The 26688-nt window shown below is 40.6% G+C and overlaps 1 protein-coding gene across 3 annotated transcripts in view; it reads right to left on the bottom strand.

Annotated features, from left to right (window-relative positions):
- LOC132830112 (proto-oncogene tyrosine-protein kinase LCK-like) overlaps positions 1-26688 on the bottom strand; it is a 132559-nt gene that overhangs the window by 66347 nt on the left and 39524 nt on the right. Inside the window, exons 1-6 of one of the 3 annotated variants that reach the window (XM_060847600.1) lie at positions 23364-23439; positions 22027-22139; positions 5933-6002; positions 4722-4815; positions 3372-3470; positions 1944-2047 (exon numbers count right to left, since the gene is read on the bottom strand). In XM_060847600.1, coding sequence (XP_060703583.1) covers positions 1944-2047; positions 3372-3470; positions 4722-4815; positions 5933-6002; positions 22027-22134 — 475 coding nt within the window. In that variant the 5' untranslated portion in view covers positions 22135-22139; positions 23364-23439. Of the gene's footprint in view, positions 1-1943; positions 2048-3371; positions 3471-4721; positions 4816-5932; positions 6003-22026; positions 22140-22543; positions 22618-23363; positions 23440-26688 lie in introns of those variants that run through there. The other 2 variants (XM_060847598.1, XM_060847599.1) reach the window with 2 other exon arrangements.

The following is a 26688-nucleotide window of genomic DNA, read 5'->3' as shown; positions in this document are numbered from 1 at the left end:
ATAAATCCTGATGTGGTGGTGTTGGTGTTGGATTGTGTTGGGCAGGGACAAAAAGTCACACAACACCAGGTTATAGACTAACCCCTGATGAAGGAGTAGTGCTCTGAAAACCAGTGTTTTCAAATAAACTAGTTGGACTATAACCTGGTGTTGCGTGAGTTTTGACCCTGTAGAAGCCCTGCCACAGTTTATTTTACCAAAATGCAATACCTGCATTTACCCGATTAAATGCCATTTGCCCCTCCTCAGCCCATTGCCCTGATTGATCAAGATTCCTTTGTAACCTTAAACAACCTTCACTGTCAACTGTATCACCAATTTTGGTGTCATCTGAAAACTTCCTAACCATGTGTCCTAAATACTCAACCAAATGGGGAGTTTTATAAATGATTATATAAATGACAAACAAAAATAGACCCAGCATCGATTCCTATGGAATACCACTGGGCACAGGAATCCAAAGTGAAAAACTACCCACCACCACCATCTGTCTCCTACCATCAAGCCAATTCTGTACCCAATTAGCTAGCTTTCCCTGAATCCCATATAATCTAACTTTGCTAATTAGTCTACATGGTAGACCTTGTCAAAGGCTTTACTGAAGTCAATATAAACAACATTTACTGTGCTGCCCTCATCAATCTAGTTGGTTATGTCATCAAAAACGTCAATCAAGTTAGTGAGAAATGATTTCCTATGCACAAAGCCAGCTGACTATCCCTAATCAGTCCTTGCATCTCCAAGAGCATGTAAATCCTGTCTCTCAGAATCCCCTCCAACCAAATTGACAACTGCACAATTTGTTGATGGTGGCACGACAGGATAAATAATCCGAGTCGAGAGTGTGGTGTTGGAAAGGCACAGCAGGTCAGGCAGCATCTGAGGAGCAGGAGAATCAACGTTTCGGGCAAAAGCCCTTCATCAGGATGATTTTTGATGCTTATGCCCGAAACGTCAATTCTTCTGCTCCTCGGATGCTGCCTGACCTGCTGTGCTTTTCCAACGCCACACTCATGACTCCGATCTCCAGCAGCAGCAGTCCTCACTTTCTCGCAGGATAAATAAGCAGTTAATTAAACAAGCAGAATCATTGGCTTTATAAATCAAGGCATGGAGTTCGAGAAACAAGGAAGTTATAGTAAACCGCACAAAGTGGTTCACTGGCGTTTCAGCTTCAGTGAGAGTATCATGTCCAGTACTGAATACCTCACTTCAGGAACAAAGTGAAGATTTTAAAGGGGGTCAAAACAGGTCCATGCAAGTGGTTCCTTGAGTGAGAGACATCACTTTAATGGATAGATTGGAGACGTTTTGCTGTTCTCTTTAGAGGGTGGAAAGCTGAGAGGATATTTGATTAGAGTTGTTCAAAACTTTGTGATGACTGAATAGAATAGATACAGAGAGTGACAGGTTTGGGGTGACTGGGAAAAAGAGAGTTGATGAAATGATGAGACATCTTTCCTGCAGCAAATGGTTATAGCCTGGAATGAGTAGCCTGAGGGTATGGTGGAGGTAGATCCAATCTCAGCTTTCAAAAGAGAATTGAATGATTATTTACAGGACTAAGCAGAACAGATGGTCAAATGGGACTAGCTCAATTGCTCTTGTAGAGGGCTGGTTCAGACTAAATGGGCTGAATAGCCTTCTTCTGTGCTGTAACTATTCCATAAAATGCAATCATATTTCAATGTTAGAGAGACAGCTGAAGGAAGAATACTGCAGATCCACATGGTTTGTCAGTGATCTGGTGTTTCTTACATAGATACCTTATGATGAATATATAACACACGTTATGACTGATCAATAATGAAGGTTTATCCAAAATCAAGTTTGTAGTGATCGTCAATCAGTGCATTTAAATATAATCAAACAATTTATGTATTTTGAAAAAGATACGTCATCAGAGAATGAACAACCTCTGCAGGTCATCTTTTAAAACTTACCTTTGGTGGTTTCACTCTCTCGAATCAGGTAGGAACCGACGGTATTGCCGGCTGTTAGAAGTTGTCGCTCAGCCTCTTTCCGGCTTAAGTCTTTAAAGAACCATCTAGAAAGTTGAAAGTTTTGGTTAGCAGTCTAATAGGGAATGGATCTGTCATCCTGAGCTGAACTCATGTTGCTGAAAGGAGGAACGTCAGGTTGCAAAATCCAAAAGTAGCAAATATAGGTCACCATGGTGTAAACAAACATATTTATGAAATCATTACCATGGTAAAGATTGGGAATAAACACACAAATGATAAAGCTGGGAATAAAGCATGAGTTAAAAAATGTCAAAGGATTCAAATGAGCATCATGCAAGTTTTAATCAATCAGGAATCTTTGGATACAATTTTGTTCTGTTCTCATTGAATTTCTTCAGAGAAACCAAAGCAGGAATAAAATACAGTCAATCTGAATCAGTTAGATCCCGATAACTGTGTTTTTACCCGATTACATTGACTCCTTACACTTCATTATTTAACTCAATGTGCAGGGGCTGTCAGCTAAATGCCAGGTAATATAGTCCATAATTACTACACAGGGTACCAATGCGATCATTACATCACCTTCTCAAAATGGGGTGGGAGAGAATCAGAAAATTAGGTTCCCTTGAATGGCTTGAGTGGGGTAGACAATGGGAGGGCATGGAACCAGGGCAAGCCACATAAACAAAGCTCAGAAAAATATTTTTGTGGAGAATGTTATAATATTTACAGACTTGTGGTTGACTCTTAACTACCCTCTGAGGTGATCTCATAATCACCTGGTTCAAGGGTCCATTAGGATGGGCAACAAATGCCGGCTTTGCCAGTGACACCCACATCCCAGAAAAGAACAAAGAGAAAAGGAACCATTGAAAAAGATCCAAAAATTTATCAGGCTTTAAATATCTAATGCCAATGTCAAGTTGCATGAAGAAAGCTAACAGAAAGTTAAACTGCAAAGTCAAAACAGCAGAATGTAAGTCACAAAGTCATGGATTATGTAGCATTCAGGTCAGAACACATCGTGTGCACTACTCATTCAGGAACTGGAAAATATTCATGTAGAACTGACCAGAAATCAGATTCCTAGTCTTAGAATTATGTGGGTAAAATAAAAGGACTTGTATTTTTTATTCATGGAGAGGGACTTCTGAGAGATGATCTTATCAAGATTACAAATTTAATGCCAGCATGGAAAAGAAAAAAACAGTTTTACTGCAACGTGTCAGAATAAAGCGAAAGGTCATTCATTCAAACTGTTAAATTTATGACTTGTGAATGGAGTCCATTGACCACGGGAGAAGAAAATCTTTCATCTAGCAGGTTATTAATATAAACTCACACCTTTGGTAGGTACAACAGAAAAACAATTCTAAGAAATGCCAACAAGAAAAGGATCCTTACGTTTCAATCTCCAGTGATTGTGCCCGTGCCACAAAATTGTATGGGATGTAGCCTTCTTGTCCTGTCTCTAAAGATTGTGCTTTCCACCAGTCTCCCTCCCTACCAAAGAGGACAAGTCACGTTTGTTATTTTGCCTTGGATCACAACGATGAAATTGTAACAAAAAGGACACATAACAAGAAACAGTCATTCAGCTCACCAACCTGCTCTTAAACATATTCAGAAACCCCAGAGAGATTTCCTGTATTCAATTGTTCTGATCCCCAATGTAAATAAAGCAAAATTCCCAAACTCCCCCACATGATCTCACCATTAGATCAGCCAGCATGCTTCATATCACCAGATGGAACTGTACAGTCAGGGTCCCAGAGGAAGCGTGAGATGTGGGAACTCTATTCTTTGGAATCACCCCAGACCCTTTGCCCTCTAACATCTATGGCCTTAAAAGGGACATGTGGAGTGTCCCCCTCAGACAGCAGTCCTGGCATAACCTACTGACCAACCATGGGTTGTTAGACCAATGCTCATGTACAGTAAGAAACTTAGAAAAGTTCGGAATTTGAGTAAAACTTTATCTTAAATAAATAGAACAACATTTTGGCATACTGTATAGCTAATTAGCTTAGGGCAAAACATCTATTTGTAAGAGTTACCTCATGCATAAATTAGGTTAGTGTTCTTCCCACTAAAACATCCAAATATATTAGGTTGTGAAATATTGTCAAATATCTGACACAACTGAATAGATTTCTGTACACTCTGGATATTATTGCAACAATAAACACTAGCCTTATTGTTATCTTTCTCTTTACTGCCTTTGATGTTCTGGAAATGTTTATTTTTAGATCAAAATGATTTGACTGTACAATTTATCACAAAATTCACTCTTCAGAATATTTAGATAAATTTCAAGGCCAATGTACTCTGCTCATGATTATGTTTTAATACCCAATCTTATATCTTGCTAGAGACTGATTTGTGGAATAATTTCTAACATTGAATAATATTGTTATATCCAGAAATATCCTGACAATATTGGAACATGTTTTTACATCTAACTTACATTTTAAATGATTATAATCATACAGATTGTAATTTAATCAATAAACTCCATTCATGAGCATTCAGTGTGTTCACCTGTTTTGCTGATGAATAGGTGCTATTGTCTCACTGGTCTGAGATGAGCTGTTGTGATAAAATGGAAGTAAGGTGTGTCTTATGCTCTTATTTGTTTGCAGGGAACACAACTGAATGGAGTTTCAGTGGGTTCACTTCATCCAATTTATCAATTCAGACTTTCTGTTCATTTTGTGCTGACACCTCATGAAGCCTGTCTTGCAGGTAACTTACCGTTTTAGAACTCTCAGCTGATCACCTTCCTTGAAATCAAGATCATCCTCATGGGTTCGTTCGTAGTTGTACAAGGCAACAAATATATCATCACCTGAAAAACCATTCTGTTTAGTTACTTTTACACCATTAATAAAAGCCAGCTCTGATGAAGAACCAAGTTTCGTTGTTTTTGTGATGTACACACATGGCAAAGGTGACAGCTCTCTCCTCCTGCACCACACCACACCACCCCACCAAGAAAATTCAGTCATCTTCAGCACCAGAAAAATACTTTGAACAAATAAACTAAATAATTTGGGAAACAAAGCAATGTAAGATTGTATCCTTAAAAAAACTGGTCTTTAGGAGGAGTAGACAGGATAAGGTGACTTGTGTGTGAGTCAGCCCTTGTTCCAAAGTGAATGCTGACATATGAAGCACATTGTTCATTCATGAGAAAAGGAAAGGCAATGTGTGAGACTCAGAGCATCGTTATCGTGACGGGTGATTGACCAGCTTCTTGTATTAGGTACTGCAGCCGTGTACACACTCCATACAGATCGTCCATGTCTCTTGTATGAGGGATAGGTATTTCGCACTCATTCTGAATAAATAATGCGGTATTTCTGAATGTTGATGATATTGACTTAGGGATACAGAACATGATTCAAAATCTGCAGATGGTACAGGACTTGGAAATGCCACAAACACCGAAAAGAAACATCTTAAACTTGGATGTGGACAGATGGAGAAATATGACAGAACTTAATGGAGAAAAGCTGAGGTGATGCAGTAGGATTGAGAAGAAAGAATACTTGTGATAGGGGTGTATGAGAAGAGGGATGGTGGTGGGGGCGTGGTTGTTCATGAACAAATCTTGGAAAATGGTGAGACAGATTATTAGAACACCTTTATAAAATGTAGATATCATGGCTTTACAGAGGCCAGAAGTTGTGTTGAAAAATGTTTTGCAGTTTTTGAGTTAGTATATGTTTATCATCCAAATATTTTGAATGAAATGATCTTATCACTTTAGCTTTCTGGTGCTATCTCTTTCTTAATCTCTATGGTTCTAAGGAGAGAATCTTCAAACTATGTTACAGGACAAGGATGAAACACAGTGACAATCCAGTCCGGAATTATCGACTGAACAGACTCATGCATCTAGAGGTCCCACTTGTAAGTTCTGAATAAAGTAAAGGTATTGTCTTATATCTGTGTCAACTCACCTACAAAGGGAGAAGATGGTGGAGAATGAACGTCATAATTCACCAGGGGATCATGAATTTCTGGATAGTTCTGCAATAAAAGTAGACACCAATGATACACCGATACCAACGAATTCCAAAGAAGAGTCATTGGACTCAAAACACTAACCATGTTTTTCTCTCTACAGATGCAACCAGACCTGCTGTGTTTCTCCACCATTTTTGTTGCCGCATGAATAATACAGTGCTTACCATGAAAAGGCAATTCAACAGCAAAATCTAAAACAGGAATCAGAAATTGTTACTTCTTTACATGGTTATCTTGTAGCCTTCAGAACATGAAGCCTCATTAGAGGGAAACAACTACAGTAATGGTTACACAACCTGAGAGTCACCACACCTCAGGCAAAAGGAGAGGTTGGGAAGGAAAATCCTTCAATGGTAACCTCAACCAGTGTGTGAGTACTGAACCCATCTTCATGGTGCCGATTCAATATGGTAAGCCAGTCATCCAGCCAACTGAGCTACCCAATCCACATATAAAATAAACATCCATGTGCAATCATTTTACTTTTAACAGAGTTCCCCGGCAATACATTTATTCTGTTTTATTTGTTCTTGAAATGCAGATATCACTGGCAGGGCCAGCATCCATTGCATCTCATTGCCTTTGAGAAGGGACACTGAGCTGCCTTCGTTAATCAGTAATCTATGTGGTTTAGGGAAGGAGTTCTAGACTTTTCACCCAATGATATTGAAGAACTGTTAAACATAGTTCTTACTCAGGATGATGTGTGGCTTGGAGGGGAACTTAGGTGGTGTACATAATCTCCTCCCCTTGTCCTTCTGGGTAGTTGAGGTTTAGATGACGCTGTTGAAGGAGCCTTGGTCAGTTACTGCAGTGCATCTTATGGATAGTACATATTATCGTTACCACGCATTGGTGCTGGAGGGAGTGAATCGGATGGTGGATGGGGTGCCAGTGATAATGATACAGCAAACTGACGTCTCTGTGAAAATTCCAGTATGCAGCTTGGACAGTCAAAACCTAATTTTCTTGAGAATATCAACAAGCAGGTTTGGAACTTCCTTAAAATGTTATTAAAAAATGTTCCAGTAAGAGGCAGTACTGCTTCACAATTCAAAACAGAAACGTTTTCTTTAAAAACACGCTGGCCGGAATTTAATGCTCCCCATCACGGTAGGTTTGGTATGGGACAGGAAGGGGGTATTATTAACCAGACCCTGTGTGAAGACCTTGCCACTGTCCTATTTCCACCTGATGAACCCTGTGACTGGCACTTCACCATCATCACCAGCTCATGTATGCACCTGCCCTTTCAGGTAATAATCCAACAGCAGGCTGGGGCTTGCCAATGGTGATGGGAGTGTGCTGGGACTGAAAAAGCAGACCTTCTGCTGGGTTGCTTACAGTCTCCATGGGATCCATATGCACTCAATCCCTGATCAAAGCACCAGGCATCAGCAAAGGTAATGGGTGGGCTCCATTGAGAGATAGAATTTATAATACTATCAGACTTTATCATATCTCTGGACACGATCCTATCGCACATCACTTGCAAAAACATGTATAACGATTCTGTTAAATCTCAGTAGAATTATATTACCTTTAATTGAACTCTGCTGAAATAAATGATCAGAAGCTTGGCACATTATCTAGGTGGTATCAATGTAATTCTCTGTGATCACAAAAATGAATTGTTGGAAATTAGCTTCCCTTGTGAGCTGCTTTACAAGGCTGCCTCACAGCTTTCTTTCTGCTTTCAGAGCAGATAAAACAAGGCCACTCCCTTGCAATGATTTGAATGTTTAATCTGGTAAATGTTGACATTGGTACCACATGTTAGCAATGTGTTGACCTAGACGTATGGTTCTTGCTTTGGGCTTGTACATTGCAGACTTGCAAAAGGTCCCAGGTTCACATCCTGACAAGCCATGATTGCCTGCCTGAGGGTGGCACGGTGGCTCAGTGGTTAGCACTGCTACCTCACAGTGCCAGGGACCTGGGTTCAATCCCAGTCTTGAGTGATTGTGAGGAGTTTGAATGTTTTCCCTGTGTCTGTGTAGGTTTCCTCCCACAGCTCAAAGGTGTTCATGAGACTTTAAGAAGTGTCAGTAGCTGCAAAATTGAGGGAGCTTTAAGTAAGTTGCCCATAGTGTCCAGTGATGTGCAGGCTAGATGCGTTAACCATGTGAAATGTGGAGTTAAGTGGATAGGGCAAAGGTGCTGGCTCTGGGTGGGATGCTCTTTGGAAAGTTGGTGCAGACTTGATGGGCCAAATGGCCTCAATGGAATGTTGGTGGATGTTCTCTGGCAGTAGGAAGAATGATATTGAATGAATATAGTAAATATTTCTTCTCGGTATATTCTTGCCAATTTCCTCTTCCTTCTCACAGTAAGCCTTGCACGCCTCATTGGGGCCTAGTCATGCTCCAGCAGCCCCAGTAAGTAAGCCTTAATATTAAATGTCAACGTCTTGTTGCAAACCAAACAAATTTTGTCCTCACGAATTCTCACACAGATCTACTGCAGTAATAACAATTACGTGGCAACTGAGACAAAGCATTTGACTAATTCTCTTGGTTCCAAGAACACAGAGGTGCATTGTGACAACCACAGCTGCCCCAACTAAGGTCAACAAATTCAGCACAGAACAGGAACTTGTCCCTTGGAATCAGGTGAAACTCTGATCAAATGGCTGAAACTTTAGGAGAGCTGGTTTGGTGCCTCCATCAAGTGAATGTATTTTATGAATCAAGAGCAATTTCCTGTCTGTATATTTAATTTACAAAATGTAAATACAACAGTTGTAAATTTCTGTTATGCAAATAGTTTAGATGGAACAATATTTAGAGTTGCTTCCAGTATTACTAACATCACTTTAAGAATTGTCAGTAGCTGCAAAAATTGTCGGAAGCTTTAAATAGGAATCAAGGTTTCAGAGATTGTAAGTATGTAATAGATTTATTGTTGTTTCCTGGCATTTCTATTCTTATTAAATTCTTTTCATGTTGAAGTGCTGTCATAAACAACCATAAATAATTACCCCAGTAAGTGTACATCAATTCAATGCAGGAGGAAATGCAATGACATTGGTTTGATTTTAGGAAGTTTTTAAAATAATTCTGTTCAGAGGTGTTATCACACACCTCTGGAATAAATGAGCCGCAAACCTGGGATTCCTGGTTTCAGAGGCAAAGACACTACTGCTGCACCATAAGAGCTCACCCCAGACAGCAATAAACTGAATGTGGGACAACACTTGAACTGATCAATTCAACCTTTTTCTTGGAGCTGCTCCTGAGCTCAGCAACACAGTGAGAGCTAATCATTCGGTTACGACTTTAACAATTAATGGGAGGAAATCCCTCATGCTTGCAATAAACCGTCAGTAAAACCAGGTTCAAATCTGTAAGAAGTCAGACTTCAACATTTCTGAAGAAACTTGAGCTGTACACAATGGAAAATTCATTACCGAGCCAAGTTTTCAACAGCTACTGGCTTCATCTCATTCTTTTTGATGGATTGGATCTCGGCTTGAGTTCAATGGATTTAAAGGAAAAGGGATACTTGTATTTAAATAGTCCCTTACTACATCTCCAAACAGTTTACTTGATGAATTACTTTGAATTACAAAACCTCAGTGCAATGTAGCAGCTATTTTGCATGCAGTAACATCTTATAAGCAGCAATAAAATTCAGAGAGGAGTTAATGCATTTTTTGTGATGATGTTCGCTGATGAAGGGACAGTGATCAGGACTCAGAGCTATTTACTCTTTGAACCATTTAACTGGATCTTTAATAAAAAGCCTGTAACAGCAGACATGGTTTACAGGGTCTTATTTTGCAAAGGAAGAGGCTGTTACATTTCAATGACAGCTCCTCAGTACTGCGCTGCTATGCTCCCTTAGACAATGCGAAACCTTCCAATTGGAAGTTTAAATCCACAAGCTCCTGGATCAGAGCATGGCTCAGTTAATGAGTCAAGCTCCAGTGAGTTGCTGCCAACTTATCAGGATGTACTGAAAGTTGCATACAGGTCCTTTTTGTTCAGCTCTGCTGTGGTCAATATTGTGCAGCCTTGATCACACATTGCAATATTTATTTATGGCTCTTTCATTGTCTTTGGTATGAAATAGATAGCTGGTGCTGTCACTTTATACAGTGCTCATGTTCTAGCACCTTCTCATTGTTGTTTCCTTCTTTACTTCTGTCTTTCTGAATCAAATGTGTCTGAAACATGTCTAAGGATTAAAGTTTGTTAGACGGGATGCTGTGGTTTTTAGACTCAACAAGAGACACATTCTCATTATCAAATAAAATTCTCTAAATTATTTGCTGATTTAAAACATTTTAAAATTTGGCTACATTTTTCGATGTAAGTCTTTGGCTCAATAATTTTAGAATTATGAGGATTTCATTAGATTTGTTATCTGGATGCTATTTATAATTTCATTACCACACTTTATTCGCTATTTGAATGCTTTATGACTAAAGGTCAAACTGCCCAATTTTCACGACATTTTCAGATCATACAAGATTCTGATTAAACATATATTCCTTGTCATTTTAAAACAAGCATAGTAAATTGTGCTACCGTTAGGGTCAGTCTGAAAAGGTTTCATTCTGATTCAAATATATATCACATTGCATGCAATCTGAGTGCACGGTATTTGAGTTCACACTTAGTCTGAGTTTTGTGAATGAAAAATGAATTCTTTTCTTCTGACAACCCAGCTCAGAATTTAGCCATCATTCAATGTAGAAAAAAACATTCGCAATCAAGAATTTAATGCTAAATCAACAAATATTGTCTTTGCAATGAAATTTCAGAAATATACTCCTCTCAAGCAAACTTCCTGGTTTCGGAACACAATAACCTACAGTCTGGAAACAGGCCATTCAGCCCAATGTAGCTTTGCTTGTGTTTAAGAGCCTCCATTTGCCCTTTGGTTTTCTCTCACCTTACCAGCATATTTTCTGTCTCTCATGTGCTTCCTGTTGAAAGCTTTTGTATTATTCACCTCAATCTTTTGCGGTTGTGCATTGCACCTTCTCACCACCCTCTGGGTGGGTCAATCGCTCCTGAATTTCTTTTTCAGTTTCTTCGTGACTAGCTTATATTTAAGATCCTTAGTTATGGATTTTTCACAAGTAGCAGCATTGCATCTATTTGTACTCTACAGATATAACCAAAATAACTTCTTTCAGATTACGCCATCAACAAGAACAGCACAAGTTTATTCAGTCTTTCCTATTGTAACAAAGTACAATCACATGGTGCCAGTTACCAACCCAAGTAAATCTCGTCTTGAATCTTCTTAAAATAACATGAAGACTCAAACTGTGCACAGTGCTCAGTGCAGTCAAACCAAGTGCGATGCATTTTCTTCTGTTGTATAACCTTGTGCTGCAGTAGCTAGCACTCGATAAATATTGTTACATTCCATTGTAGAGACAGTTTGGAGGGTTTGCAACATTTGACTGTTCCAAATTTTGGTTCCATCTAATTCTGACGTAATAAGCTTGGGGCCTGTTGCAAAGGTTTCAATAAGTTACTCAGTTCAGGGGTCACTGAAGAGGAGTTCATAGGTGACAGGCAGTGTGCATGACAGAGAAGTTGACTTGGTGTCAGGCAGGGCTCTTGTTAGTTGTGTTGCTAAAAGCAACTGAACTAAATGGGCTATGTGTCATTGAGACTCAAGAGAGTCCTGAGTAATTGCATAATGTGGAATCACGGAAGCCCCAAGGGAAACAAAGTTTGAAATATGCAATAAAAATAAGCAATTAAAAATTAGAAATAACTAATTAATAGTTAGGCAGGTGAAGTACATATGCTGGAGTAGTTGGGATTCAGAGAAGCTGCAGAGTGGTTCAATAGCTCTCTGTAGGGAGTGTGCAAGGAATCCTGGGCATTTTGGGGGTTCCGAAGAAGATGAGTGATGTTAATAGTTCACTGCAGCAGAGATTGGGGTTTGAAAGTTCACAAGAGGTAATTATTTGGTGAAATAGGTTTGAGATAAAAATCTAGAGGCAATGCCAGCATGGTGACTTTCACCATTTCCTGAAAAGCTGGAGTTATATCGGTCAGTAAGTGCAAGAGTGCAGAATGTAGAGGGTTGATGCGAAATGGGAACATGGCCACAAGAAGGCAAGGTGAAGCTAAATGAGCACGAGCTGCTTTTGGGGCTGTCCGTGATAGAATAGTTTTTGAAGAGTTTCAAGACCATGTTGTTAAAAGTGAGGAATTGAAATTCCTTGTGAATTGAGATTTGAGTCCTGAGCATCACTAGTGTCTGGGGGTGGATGGGGGAAGGGAAGGGGGAGATGATTACTGAGAAATCTGTGGGATCTGTTTGATTTTTTAAAATTTGTTCTGTCAGGTGTTTGTTCATTCCTCATATTAGCCTAATGTTAAGTTTTATAATGTTAGCACATAGTTCACATCTATCCTTGCATAGTGTAAATATTTTTTGTCAATAATCTTTGCAAGTTTGCTTGAGTAAGTTCAATTTCTAATAAACTCATTATCCTTTGTTACCAAAAGAAGCCTAACTGCGTACAGGTTCATAGCTCCTTGAAAATAGAGTCGCAGGTAGATAGGATAGTGAAGAAGGTATGCTTTCCTTTACTGGTCAGTGCATTGAGTATAGGAGTTGGGGTGTCATGTTGTGACTGTACAGGACATTGGTTCGGTCACTTTTGGAATAATGCTTTCAATTCTGGACTCCTTGCTTTAGGAATGATATTGTGAAACTTGAAAGTGTTCAAAAAAGATTTACAAGGATGTTGCCAAGGTTGGACGGTTTGAAATATAGGGAAAGGCTGAATAGGCTGGGCTGTTTTCCCTGGAGCATCAGAGGCCGCAGGGTGACCTTGTAGAGGTTTATAAAATCATGAGGGGCATGGATAGGATAGACAAGGTCTTTTCCCCAGGGTAGTGGAGTCTAAAACTAGAGGGCATAGGTTTAGGGTGAGAGGGCAAAGACTTAAAAGGAACCTAAGGGGCAATTTTTTCAGACAGAAGGTGATGTGTGTATGGAATGATCCTATGACTGGAGTTTAATATTAAACTGGATACAGTCTAAAGCCAATCTATTTGGCCATATCATCACCTGGGTTACATATAAAATTTGGTGGGACCAGTGTAATGAGATGGATAGGAATCAGTAATCTCTTTGACCTCAGACTAACACAAAAATCAATGCAAGTTCAATACAATTCACTGCTTTTCAGTTCTGTGTTCCTGTAAAGGTGCTACAAAGCACTTTAGCCCTACTAACCCTGTTTTTAACTTTTAGAAAGTTGTGGATATACACTATGAAATTCGCTTGCTCCATGAATTCAGCTGGATTTTTAACTTCCAATGAGTAAGTGACCTCTTTATTTTCTCTCTACCAAAATGCACCATTTCAATTGTATTTTTATTGAAATTTATTGGTCACTTGCCTCTCCAATTAGCAAATTAATTAATATCTTCTAATATTTTGTCATTTTTTGTGTTAATTATAAATTCTAATGGTGTCGCGTGATATTATTACATCTTTATGTCTCTTATGTCTTGAAGCTATTTATGTTGTCTGTTTCATGGCCTTAACTGGTTGAGTTTGATTGATTTGTGAAGGACAAGGGAACCAATGCCAATGGTGTACAGTCAGGATGGTGGAGATGAGATCACAACCAGATCAACTATGATCATGGCTCAAAGAGGAAAATGACCCAAGTCTCCTCTTGAAGCCTACGTTCTACGAATTATTTCCGATGTCCTCAACAGCAGATTAACTTCTACTCATTCTAAGTTGCCCAAATAGTAGCCAGTGATTTCTCCTATTTCAGACTTTCATTGTAGTGGACAATTTTCTGAATCAGGTTGGGATGGTCCTTTCATAATATTGATAACTGCAGTGAGGTCACCTTTGTTTCCCTCCTTGAAGTCTGTTCCAGTGGGAACATCTCACTAATAACGTTTTAATATTAATATTTCAGTGGTAAGTTTTCAATGTAATATTTCAGTGGTGTTATTTGACAGAGTGGAAACCAATGCAAAGACTACGCAAACATTTGTTGGAAAAAAAAAGTTTCATTTTGAAAATTGACGAAACCAGATTGCTGGAAAAACTAAACCAGCTGCTGATTCTATGAATTTAATGCTTTGTCAAAGTTGCACTGAATATTTTAAATTTGGTCACAAGATATGTGTGTTACTGGCTAAGCTGGTGTTTGTTACTTATCCCTAATTGCCCGAGAGAACATAGTGGTGAGGCGTCCTTTTCACGCACGGCAGTCCATGTTGTGCTGGTGTAACCACACAGCTGCTAATGGAGTGAGTTCCATCGTTTTGACTCAGTGACAGTGAAAGGGTGGTATTACAGCTCCAGATCAGGATGGGTGTGTGGTTTAAAGGGGAACTTTCCCATGTTGGTGTACCTATGCATCTGCTGTCTTCTCCTTCGGGGTGATATAAGGTGGTGAACAGCGTGCTAAACAAGTGCAGTGTTTTGTGTTTGTTAGTTCTGATTAAATGGGTAAGATAGTGGTTCAGTTACTGGCTTAACAATGAGGAAGCTTGACTAATAATCTAGAAATTATAGCAAATTCCACCTTTGCAGCTGGGGGATCTTAAATTCAGTCAATCTGGAATGAAAAGCTAACTCTAGTAATGATAGTTGTAAAGCCATTGTTTTGTTGTAAAATCTGTTCACTTCACTAATGTTCTTCAGAGAAAAGAAGCTGCCACATTACTCAGTCTGAACTCTCGATAACTCCAGACCTAAAGCAATGTGGTTGATTTGTAACTGCCTCTGAAATGGCCAAGCAAACTACTGAAAAATTGAATAAGAATATTTTACTGATACAAGTTGTACATTAGGAAAGTTTTGGTAACATTATTTTAAAAAGTAGGCAAGTTTGAGAAAGAGGCACAGCCAGCTGACATGAGCACTAAAAAGGGTCAGATTTTTGGATACCCTGCAAGTTTTTATTCCAGCATAGACAAGAGTTGTACATGGGGATCCTGCAGAATTCTGGTTGGAACCTCCTCTCTGAAATGTGGAACTCCTTCTTTTCACTAAACAAAATGGGCACAGAGACAATCTCTTGCAGATTGACACTCCTTGGAAAGTCCAGCCCTCTTTCTTTACAAATGACTGAATAGTTAAAGAGTAACTGCAGACCATAAAACCTGCAGCTACATACTTTCATGAGTCATTCATCTGCCCCTTTATAGCGATTACCACTTGCTTCATGTATAAAGCCTCACACACGTCTAATCAATTCTTTGTTTTCTGGTAAGCTGTCAAAACCAATATTAGACTTTTATTCCTTGCAACTGCGGTTTTGCAGAGTTAATAAATACTGCAATTGAATCAATTATCAATAATAATTAAACTAATTGACGTAAGGAACACGACTTTAATATTGAGTTGTTCTAGCTTTCTACCACATCATTAATTATTCTTCATCTGTATCTCTTCTCCACTATCAATGCACTCCCTTTGTCTATTACTCACGGTCATCTTTACCATCTGGTCTACTTACCCCTTCTCCCATCTTTATTTACAGGATAAAACCCTTCACGTTTCCAGAGCCCATCAGTTCCAACAAAGATCGTATCAGACTCGAAACTTTGACTCTCTTTTGTCTCTCCACAGGTGCTGCTGAGTTTCTCCAGCACTTTCTGTTTTGTTGCTGCCATGGTGAGTAATTGGTTTGTTCGTTGATAAAACATAGAATGATACAGCGCAGAACAATGTTGCGCTGACCTGTGAACTATTCTCAGCTCGACCCCTACACCATCCCATCATCATCCATGTGCTTATCCAAGGATTGTTTAAATCTCCCTAATGTGGCTGAGTTAACTACATTGGCAGGTAGGGAATTCCACGCCCTTACCACTCTCTGAGTAAAGAACCTGCCTTTGACATCTGTCTTAAATTTATCACCCCTCAATTTGAAGTTATGCCCCCTTATACAAGCTGACGTCATCATCCTAGGAAAAAGACTTTCACTGTCTACCCTATCTAATCCCCTGATCAGAACTTGAGCCTGACATGATTTGAACACTCAACCTTCTAATCTGTAATCAGACACACTACCGTTGCACTACAAACCCACACCCAAATTGGTGGCTGTGTCTCAGTGGTTAAACTAGTCTCTATCATCCCTATCACACTGCCAGATGACTTACAATGACACAAGGGCAAGAGAAATAATCTGAGTCCCCAGCTCAGGGAGAATGAGTTCGCAGGCTGAAATTATACATTCTATTTTGTTTGTTTACTCATGGTGTTTGTGTTGGTTTCGATCTGGGCTGCGTTCTACCTAATTTCTCACCAAACTCAAACTAGTGTGAACTGGTCAATAATTGCTGGACCCAGTTTTGTTCCACCTCACCACCTCTCTCCCAGCCTTCAAAAAAATCTCAGACAAGGTTTCCAGCCCTCCACAATTGGTCAGAGACAAAAAAAATACAGATGCTGGAATTCAAGGTAGACAAACAGGAAGGCACAGCAAGGCAGGCAGCATCAGGAAGTGGAAAAGTCGACATTTCTTCAGGAATCTGGGTGGGTGTAAGGGAGTTGCAGATAAAGGGGCTGGGGGACAGGATAGTGAGGTGGGGATACATGAGCACAGGTAGAGGGTATAACCTGGTTGGTCAATGGGAGGAATGAATCCAGTTGGTGGCTACAAGGAAGGGTTGATGAGAAGAATGGAATGGGGGAGGTGGGGGCGAGAGGCTAGGAAAGGAGACAGGGGAAGGGAAGGGAGGTTATCTGAAATTGGAGAATTCAGTGTTGAGTTCTCCAAGCTGGAGACTGCTCATGTGGAAGATGAGGTTTTGTTCCTCCAGTTTGTGGTTTGGTATATTGTGGCAGTGCAGGAGGCCAAGGATGGACATGTTGGAAAGGAAGTGGGAAGGGGAATAAAAATGGGCAGTGGCTGGGAAGTCTGGTCAGCCCCCATGGGCCTGGCTAAAATGCTCAGCAAAATGTGCCATTAGTTTACATTTGGTCTCCCCAGTATAGAGAAGATCATATTGGGAGCACCTGATACAGTAAACTAGGCTGGAGGAGAGGCAGTTGAACCTCTGTCTCACCTGGAAGGATTGTTTGAGGCCCTGGATAGAGGTGAGGGGAGTAATGTACCAGCAGGTTTTGCATCTTTTCCTGTTGCATGGGAAAATACCTGGAGGTTTGGGGGCTGCGTCGGTGAGGAGGGTGGCATGAACCGAGGATTGTTGAAGGGAAGTGTCCTTGCAGAAGGTGGAGAGGGGTGAGGAGCAGAAGATGTTCTTGGTCATGGGGTCTAGTTGGAGTTGGTGGAAATGTTTAAGGATGATGTGTTGGATGCAGAGACTGGTGGGATGGTAGGTGAGGACAACGGATCCCTGTCTTTATTGTGTTTGGAGGGATGATGTTTAGAACAGATGTGACTTGGAGTCTCCAGGAAATGAAGATCAATCTCCAGGACCCTGCAGTGAGCAATCCTGGAGAAAATTTGCAGTGATACTAAAGATTATTGAGTTTTTTTGTCATTTTCTTTGAGTATTTCTCTTTACCAGATATTCAGATTGAGGCGCACTGGTTGTTTGACTGACAGTTAAGCATCATCCAAATGGAGAATAAGCCTTTTTGCTTTCTGATTGGTATAGAAAGGTAAACATGTCAAAAGGATAAAGCTCTATAAAGCTTTATAATGCTCTGGTTAGGGCCCATTTGGAGTACTGTGTCCAGTTTTGGTCCCCACACCTCAGGAAGGACATACTAGCACTGGAATGTGTCCAGCGGAGATTCACAAGGATGATCCCTGGAATGGTAGGTCTAACATATGAGGAACGGCTGAGGATCCTGGAATTGTATTCTTTGGAGTTTAGAAGATTAAGGGAAGACTTAATAGAAACTTACAAGATAATACATGGCTTGGAAAGGGTGGACACTAGGAATTTGTTTCCGTTAGGCGAGGAGACTAGGACCCGTGGACACAGCCTTAGAATTCGAGGGGGTCAATTCAGAACAGAAGTGCGGAGACATTTCTTCAGGCAGAGAGTGTTGGGCCTGTGGAATTCATTGCCGCAGAGTGCATAGAACATAGAATAGAACATAGAAAAATACAGCGCAGTACAGGCCCTTCGGCCCTCGATGTTGCGCCGACTGAAGCTACCTAACCTACACTAGCCTAATAACCTCCATATGCTTGTCCAATGCCCGCTTAAATGACCATAAAGAGGGAGAGTCCACTACTGCTACTGGCAGGGCATTCCATGAACTCACAACCCGCTGAGTAAAGAATCTACCCATAACATCTGTCCTATACCTACCACCCCTTAGTTTAAAGCTGTGTCCCCTAGTAACAGCTGACTCCATACACGGAAAAAGGTTCTCACTGTCAACCCTATCTAAACCCCTAATCATCTTGTACACCTCTATCAAATCTCCCCTAAACCTTCTTTTCTCCAATGAAAACAGCCCCAAGTGCTTCAGCCTTTCCTCATACGATCTTCCTACCATGCCAGGCAACATCCTGGTAAACCTCCCCTGCACTCGTTCCAATGCCTCCACATCCTTCCTATAGTATGGCGACCAAAACTGCACACAATACTCCAGATGGGGCCGCACCAGAGTCTTATACAACTGCAACATGACCTCAGGACTCCGGAACTCAATTCCTCTACCAGTAAAGCCCAGTACACCATATGCCTTCTTCACAGCACTATTTACCTGGGTGGCAACTTTCAGAGATCCGTGTACATGGACACCAAGATCCCGCTGCTCATCCACACTACCAAGTATCCGACCATTAGCCCAGTAATCCATCTTCTTGTTACTCCTACCAAAGTGAATGACTTCACACTTAGCTACATTGAACTCCATTTGCCACCTTTCTGCCCAGCTCTGCAACTTATCTATATCCCGCTGTAACCTACCACATCCTTCTTCGCTGTCCACAATTCCACCGACTTTCGTGTCATCCGCAAACTTGCTCACCCAGCCTTCAAGCCCCTCTTCCAGGTCATTTATAAAAATGACAAACAGCAATGGTCCCAAAACAGATCCTTGTGGAACACCGCTAGTAACTGCACTCCAAAATGAACCTATACCATCAACTACTACTCTGTCTCCTTCCAGCCAGCCAATTCCTAATCCAAACTTCTAATGCACCCTCAATGCAGTGGAGGCCGGGACGCTGAATGTCTTCAAGGCAGAGATTGATAGATTCTTGATGTCACTAGGAATTAAGGGCTACAGGGAGAATGCGGGTAAGTGCAGTTGAAATGCCCATCAGCCATGATTGAATGGTGGAGTGGACTCGATGGGCTGATTGGCCTTACTTCCACTCCTATGTCTTATGGTCTTATGATCTTATAGGATGGATGTGTTGGCTAACCAATAACGAGTGAGGTGGGATGGAGAGGACAGATCATGTGATGAAACCTCCAGGTATGGAGTTAATCACAGTTAGCAATCTCAAAACCCTCTTCAACTGGGGTTTTGAACTCTTATTTGGACACCTTTGCATTCCTTTCCTTGTGATCAGAATTCTCAGAAACATTTTTTTCCAATACACCCATGTGTTTTGTAATAGTGGGGTGGTGATGGAATAATATTAATTAATATTACTGGGCTTGTAGCTCAGAACCTTGGGGGGCTGGGGCTGTCGGTTCAAATGTTTCCATGGCAGAGGATAACATTTGAACCCAATCTAGAAAAAAAACTCAAAATTGGTCATTGCTGTTTAAAAAAAAATCCATGTGGTTCTCTAGGGAAGGAAACCTGACATTCTTACATGTGACTCAAGGCTCACAATAAGTGGTTGATTCTTAACTTCCCTCAAACAAGATGAATGCTGATCAAGGCAATAATACCCAAATCTAATGAATTTAAATTTTCCCCTCCTTTTGAGGAACTCTGTGTATAATTACAAGATTTGTTGCTATATCTCTGAAACCCAGCTCCAGTTGATCAGATTTAACAGCCTGATCTTGTGGCTTCAGAGGGAGGTACATTCTGTGTTGAGAAAACTGGGAAACATGACTGAACTCCAATGTTACAAATGACAGTATTCTTTGAAGAAGAGATCAGAATTCTTGTTCCCATTAAAAGGTTCACTTTGTCTGAATTCAGATGAGCTCAGGTTCCAGTTCAGATTCTGTTTAACTCTGGATGAAATTATCTGGCAGTTATTCAGTGTGAGTGATATGACTCACAGATCTGTACAGTTAGGGGAAAACCTTTTTGAGGCTAAGGTATACAGCCAAAGTAAAACAGGAATAGAATTCCTCCCTTTAGATCCTGAAGCTGAATTGGAATATAAGGTCATTTGAAGCTTTTCTGTCTCTCGATTAGGGAACATCAAAGTTGAATGAGGGGGTTGATGAGCTCAGTTAACTAGACAGCTGGTGAGTGATGCCAACAGTGTGGGTTCAATTCCTGTACCAGCTGAGGTTACAATGAAGCTCCAGCTTTCTTAACATTGGTCCGTGTCATATTCCGATGTAGGTTTGCTCGCTAAGCTGGAAGGTTCGTTTTCAGACATTTTGTCACCGTACTAGGTAACATCATCAGTGATCCTCTGGATGAAGCACTGATGGTATGGCCCATTTTCTATTTATGTGGTTGGGTTCCCTTGGGTTGGTAACTCAATTTCCAGTGGTGACATCATTTCCTGTTCTTTTTCTCAGGGAGTGGTAAATGGGATCCAAGTCAATGTGTTTGTTGATAGAGTTCCGGTTGCAATGCCATGCTTCTAAGAATTCTTCTGTGTGTCTCTGTTTGGCTTGTCCTAGGACGGATGTGTTGTCCCAGTCGAAGTGGTGTCCTTCCTCATCTGTATGTAAGGATACTAGTGAGAGTGGATCATGTCTTTTTGTGGCTAGTTGATGTTCATGCATCCTGCTGGCTAGTTTTCTAATGATTCAATATTTGGTCTGTATGTGTAATTCACTAAAGAGGAGGAAAACAACAGCAAACTGCCATTCCAAAATGTCACAGTAGAGCAAACAGCCAATGAGGAACTTCAAACCAGTGTCTACAGGAAAACAACACATACGGAGCAAATACTGCAGCACAGAGAAACTGTGCAAAGCAGAGGAAAATCACATATGCTGTGTATTAAAAAAGGGCAGGTACCCAATGAACACAGCCCGCCAATTTCTCAGCCACAAACCCAAACAAGCAGACAAAATGTGTCCATAAACCCTAGCCATTCTCCCCTACATCAAAGACATCTCAGAAATGATTGCCAGACTACTTAGACCTCTTGGCATCATGGTAGCCCACAAACCCAAGAACACACTAAAACAGCAGCTAATGAACTTGAAAGACCCTCTCTCAGAACACAAGCAAAACTAATGTCAATTACAAGATACCTTGCAAGAACTGTTACATTGGACAAACAGGCAGAAAGCTAGCCACCAGGATACATGAACATCAATTAGCCACACAAAGACCTTTTGGCTTGGAATATGTGTAATTACACAAAGACATGACCCACTCTCACCAGTATCCTTACATACAGATAAGGAAGGACACCACTTCAACTGGGACAAGCCAAACAGAGACACGCACGAGAATTCCTAGAAGCATGGCATTCCAACCGGAACTCTATCAGCAAACACATTGACTTGGATCCCATTTACCACCCCCGAGAGAAAAAACACAAAATGACATCACCACAGGAAATGACATCACCAACCCAAGGAAACCTAAACTCATAAATAGAAAGTGGGCCATGCCTCCAGTGCTTCCCCTGAAGGCTCACTGATGATGTTAACCTAGAATGGGGATGAAATGGCCCAAACCAAACCTTCCAGCTCAGCGAGTAAACCTACATCCAGAACCTCAACCTGAGGTACAAATCTTTTCAAAACTCCCTTGTCATTATTGTTCCTTGGGGTAAACCACCATGAGTCCTTGCTCTCTCTCTCTGTAATGAGGGAGCAGCCCCATGGTCCAGATTTTAAAAGCTGAATTCCCCCTCCTTTGCATTCCTGATGGAAACAACTTTGCTTAATTACAGTTATGAAAAAATGTTTGCATACACGAAAAAGAACTTAAATTCTCTGGAACGAATTTATTGAACACAAAGTTGCCTTACTTGTTGCTGGTATTGCTTCTGTTCTCGTTCATATTCCAGTCTGCATTGTTCACACATATCCTCGATCCAATTGTCATCATCATAGTCAGTGCTGCAGTTACAGCCCATTTTCACTACAACACAAACACACAAAGGAGTCAACTTAAACCAAAGACTGGAACGTCTACTTTACGTGTGATGCATTTCACTGAGAACCCTCAAGCAAGTGTGCAGCCATTATATGTTTCACCTCGCTAGTGACATCCTTGAAAGAATAATTTACTTTTAAAAAAAATCAGTCGCATACTTCACTCACGGGCACCTTCCTTTCGCTCATTCGATCAGAAACAGGGTATTTTCGAGCCTAATGTCCAGGGTACTGAAGGTTCAATAATCTTGATTTTATATTCTCCGGGTAAGTTGTCCCACACAGCCCCCCTCCTTCCACCCTGACCTCCAACCCCCTCCACAACCAGTAAACTGACAGTGCAAATGGACACATCCGAGAAACGCCAACGACAGAATAGAAACCACTTACTCCACTCAAGGACTGCATGGGCTGGAGATCTGAAACAAAATAAAAACAGACATTGCTGGAGAAACTCAGCAGGTCTGGCAGTATTTCGTGAACAAAAAAACTGTCGAGTGAAAAGCAGAGTTAACACTTTGGATGCACTGACCCAAGACTGGAAACCTTAACTCCGTTTCTCGCTCTACAGATACCGCCAGAACTGCTGAGTTTCTCCAGCAATGTCTGTTTTTGAACTAAAACAAGTTCACAGGTAGAAATAATTTAACGAGTTACGGTACTGACTCTAAATATCAGTTTCGGTTGATCACATCATTTTTAAAAAACTGCCTTGCACTGTATCACACAAACACTGTATCTGACCCAATATTTTACCCTTTCCTCAATGGGTTGGTTTTGAACAATCCCCACCGCTTCTAAAATTTGCGAAGATTCCGTTTGTGTCGCTTCACTTTTTTGTTGTAACATTTTGAAAATCATGCGGCATTTAATGAGTTCCGTGTATGGACGCAAATAAATTGCAGTGAAATATAGAAAGAAGCAGTCAGTCATGGAACACAAAAACACTTTTAACAACATTCCAAATGTATTCCATTCTGTTGTGTTGACCCAGCTCCAATCGATTCGCCCCTTTTTTGTGTCAAGTTGGATAATAATTATTTAGTGTATGCTTTTAAAATGTACTGTTAACTGAAAATAAAACTGTTTGAGAAAATAACATGTTTACGATGTAAAATCCTTGGGCTGTCCTGATGTCTACAACATCAAAGTTAAACCAAAACGTGAATGTATTTCTAAGCAAAGTGGTTTAAAAGAGAAAGGGACCTACCGATAATCCTATAAATGTGACTCGAGCAGACAAACAGTGATGACGGGAACCTAACTGCTCCGAATTATTGAGATCTCAGGCTCTTCTGATATTGTCTCCACAATTTAACAGAATTTTAAAAAAGAACTGATGGTTTTGGAGGAAATTTGTCATAATTCTAATTCATCTAAGCAGACCGAACCAGAATTCGGGATCTGTGTAAATGTTGCTATTACTTTCAGAATTGCTCATGTTTCACGTTGTTGGTCAATTTCCCTGCTTTATTATTGGCTCTGATGTCAAAATACCATTTACCACAATGCAATCCACAAGCCCCATTCCTTGTTACATTTTCCACGCCATGCAATTTGAGGTTTAAATTCTGTGAATTAATTTAATATCTTTTAAATTTTACACAAGGCACCACTTAGAAGCATTCTCATACAATGTCATGATGTAGGGGAGCTGGTGTTGGCCTGGGATAGACAAAGTTAAAAATCACACAACACCAGGTTATAGTCCAACAGGTTTATTTGGAATCACTAGCTTTTGGAGCACTTCTTCTTCATCAGGTGATTGTGGAGTGTAAGGTCATTTCTAGCAAAAGATAAAATGTCATTTGCTTTTGCACTTTGTTGCCAGAATAAGATTAGAGATTCCCTACAGTGTGGAAAAGGCCCTTTGGCCCAACAAGTCCACACTGATAGTCTGAAGGATAACCCACCCAGACCCATTTCCCTCTGACTAATGCACCAAACATTATGAGCAATTTAGCATGGCCAATTCACCTGACCTGCACACCTTTGGACTGTGGGAGGAAATCGGAGCATCCAGAGGAAACCCATGCAGACACGGGGAGAATGTGCAAACTCCACACAAAGAGTCGCCCAAGGCAGGAATCAAAACTAGGACCCTGGTGCTGAGAGGCAGCAGTGCTAACCACTGAGCCACTGTGCCCCTCTGGTGACCCGAAAGGAATAAATTAAAATGCACATGCTTCTCTGTTTTAAATGTTCCATTTAGGTGTGGTGAATATTTCCAAGACAGTTTTAAGCTTCCACATTCAACTTTATGTTTTAGGTAAAAAGAACAGTTTTACAAAGAAAAAAAGAGTTGGAGTGAAGGGTCTGTTTCCGTGCTGTACATCTCCAACACCCTATGCCTCTAAAAGTAATAGTCAAAATATTTGTTCGTTTTTCATTTTCATAGAGTATAAGATATTATGATCCTTATATTGTGACCAGATTTAAAGATTACTGTTACAGTAAAAATAGCCATTATTTGTCTTAAATGCTATTGCTGGAACAAATCACATCTCATGATCTTGCAGAGTCAAACCAATCGCAAATTGTTTTCAATGATTGTTGGCAAGGTTTGGAGAGTTGTAATGTTTTGCAATTCAGTGTTTATCACATGAAAACAACCTGACTTCCTACGCATTCTGCAAAAACAGATCAGAGCCTTATAAGATCTTTCAGGCTATTTGTCCCATCAGGCCTGTACTGGCACTCCCTGCTTTCTCCCCCTCCCCCCTCCCCCATACCAGCAGCATACTTTCTTTCAGAGTGTTTACTCTGTTCCTATTTGAAAACCAGTATTGCATTTGCTTTCAACACTTTAAACAATAGATTCCAGATCACAACAAGCAGGTGTGTTAAAAAAAAGTCGCTCTCAAGTTACTTTTGATATATAAATATATCTTCATGACTTAAAAGTTATCTTGTATTCTCATAATTAGATGGGATGAGATTCCCTACAGTGTGGAAACAGGCCCTTCGGCCCAACCAATCCACACCGACCCTCTGAAGAGTAACCCACCCAGACTCATTTCCTTCTGACTAACGTGCTTATCACTATAGACAATTTAGCATGGCCAATTCACCCGACGTGCACATCTTTGGACTGTGGGAGGAAACTCATGCAGACATGGGGAGAATGCGCAAATTCCACACAGACAGTCACCCGAGGCTGGATTTGGATCTGAGACCCTGGTGCTGTGAGGCAGCAGTGCTAATCACTAAGCCACTGTGCTGCCCCATATGGTGTATGACTTTAACACACATAAAGTTAACAGAGGAAGTACAATCATACTGTCATGAACCTAAAATACAAACTGACAGTTCCGATCAGAGTGGTCAGGCACAAATCCACACTGGGGAAGCTGTCTTCTGTGCACTAAATGTAATGAAATCTAATTTTTTTTTTGCCATAGGGAAATCTTGCCTGTATTTAAGTTTAAGTTTTCTTGTCCTCATTTTGCAGCCTTGCTCTCAGTAGCTTTAGAAAGTCCCCGATTTCTCCTGTTAACTGAGGGAGAAATGAAACTCTTGTGTAATGTGAGGTGTCCTCCTTCCTCCTGAACTACTCAGGAACTGACTAATCACCCATTAATGAACCAACATTTCTCACTGCCACAGAACATCACTGCCACAGAACAATATCCCCATGACAGGGGAAAAAAAAGCAAATGGAATAAAACTGGGCCTGAACAATAATTTATTGAAAACCTATTATTCCTTCCATTCAATTCTGAGAACTGACAGAACATGGATGCCTCTTGCTGACCGGAGATCCAGGTGAAATGTGAGCAATATGCTCCACAGACAGCAGTTTTCACTGACAATGCTGTATTAGTCACCTTCACTGAGGAGCATCAATGTGTTTGTTGATAGCATTCCAGTTGGAGTGCCATGCTTCTAGGAATTCTCATGCATGTCTCTGTTTGATTTGTCCTAGGATGGATGTGTTGTCCCAGTCAAATTGGTGACCTTTCTTATCTGTATGTAAAGGTACTAGTGAGAGTGGGTCATGTCGTTTTGTAGCTAATTGATATTCATGTATTCTGGTGACCAGTTTTCTGCCTATTTATCCAATGTAATGTTTGTTACAGTTCTTGCAAGTTATTTTGTAAATGACATTAGTTTTGCTTGTTGTTTGTATAGGGTCTTTCAAGTTCATTAGCTGCTGTTTTAGTGTGTTGGTGGGTTTGTGGGCTACCATGATGCCAAGGGGTCTGAGTAGTCTGGCAGTCATTTCCAAGGTGTCTTTAATTTAGGGGAGAGTGGCTAGGGTATCTGAATGCATTTTGTCTGCTTGTTTGGGTTTGTCGCGGAGAAATTGGTGGACTGTGTTCATTGGGTACCTGTTCATTTTTGAATACATGGTATAGATGATTTTCCTCCACTCTGCATAGTTCCTCTGTGCTGCAGTGTGTGTTGGCTCATTGAAATAATGTTCTGATGTAGCTTCATTTGTGGGTGTTGGGATGATTGCTTCTGTAGTTCAATATTTGGTCCATATGTGTTGTTTTCCTGTAGACGCTGGTTTGAAGTTTCCCATTGGCTGT

This window comes from Hemiscyllium ocellatum, chromosome 30 (assembly GCF_020745735.1).
Source record: "Hemiscyllium ocellatum isolate sHemOce1 chromosome 30, sHemOce1.pat.X.cur, whole genome shotgun sequence".
Classification (NCBI taxonomy): Eukaryota; Metazoa; Chordata; class Chondrichthyes; order Orectolobiformes; family Hemiscylliidae; genus Hemiscyllium; species Hemiscyllium ocellatum.
The sequence above is the reverse complement of the archived record's forward strand: the minus strand, read 5'-3'. Positions and strand labels throughout refer to the sequence as shown.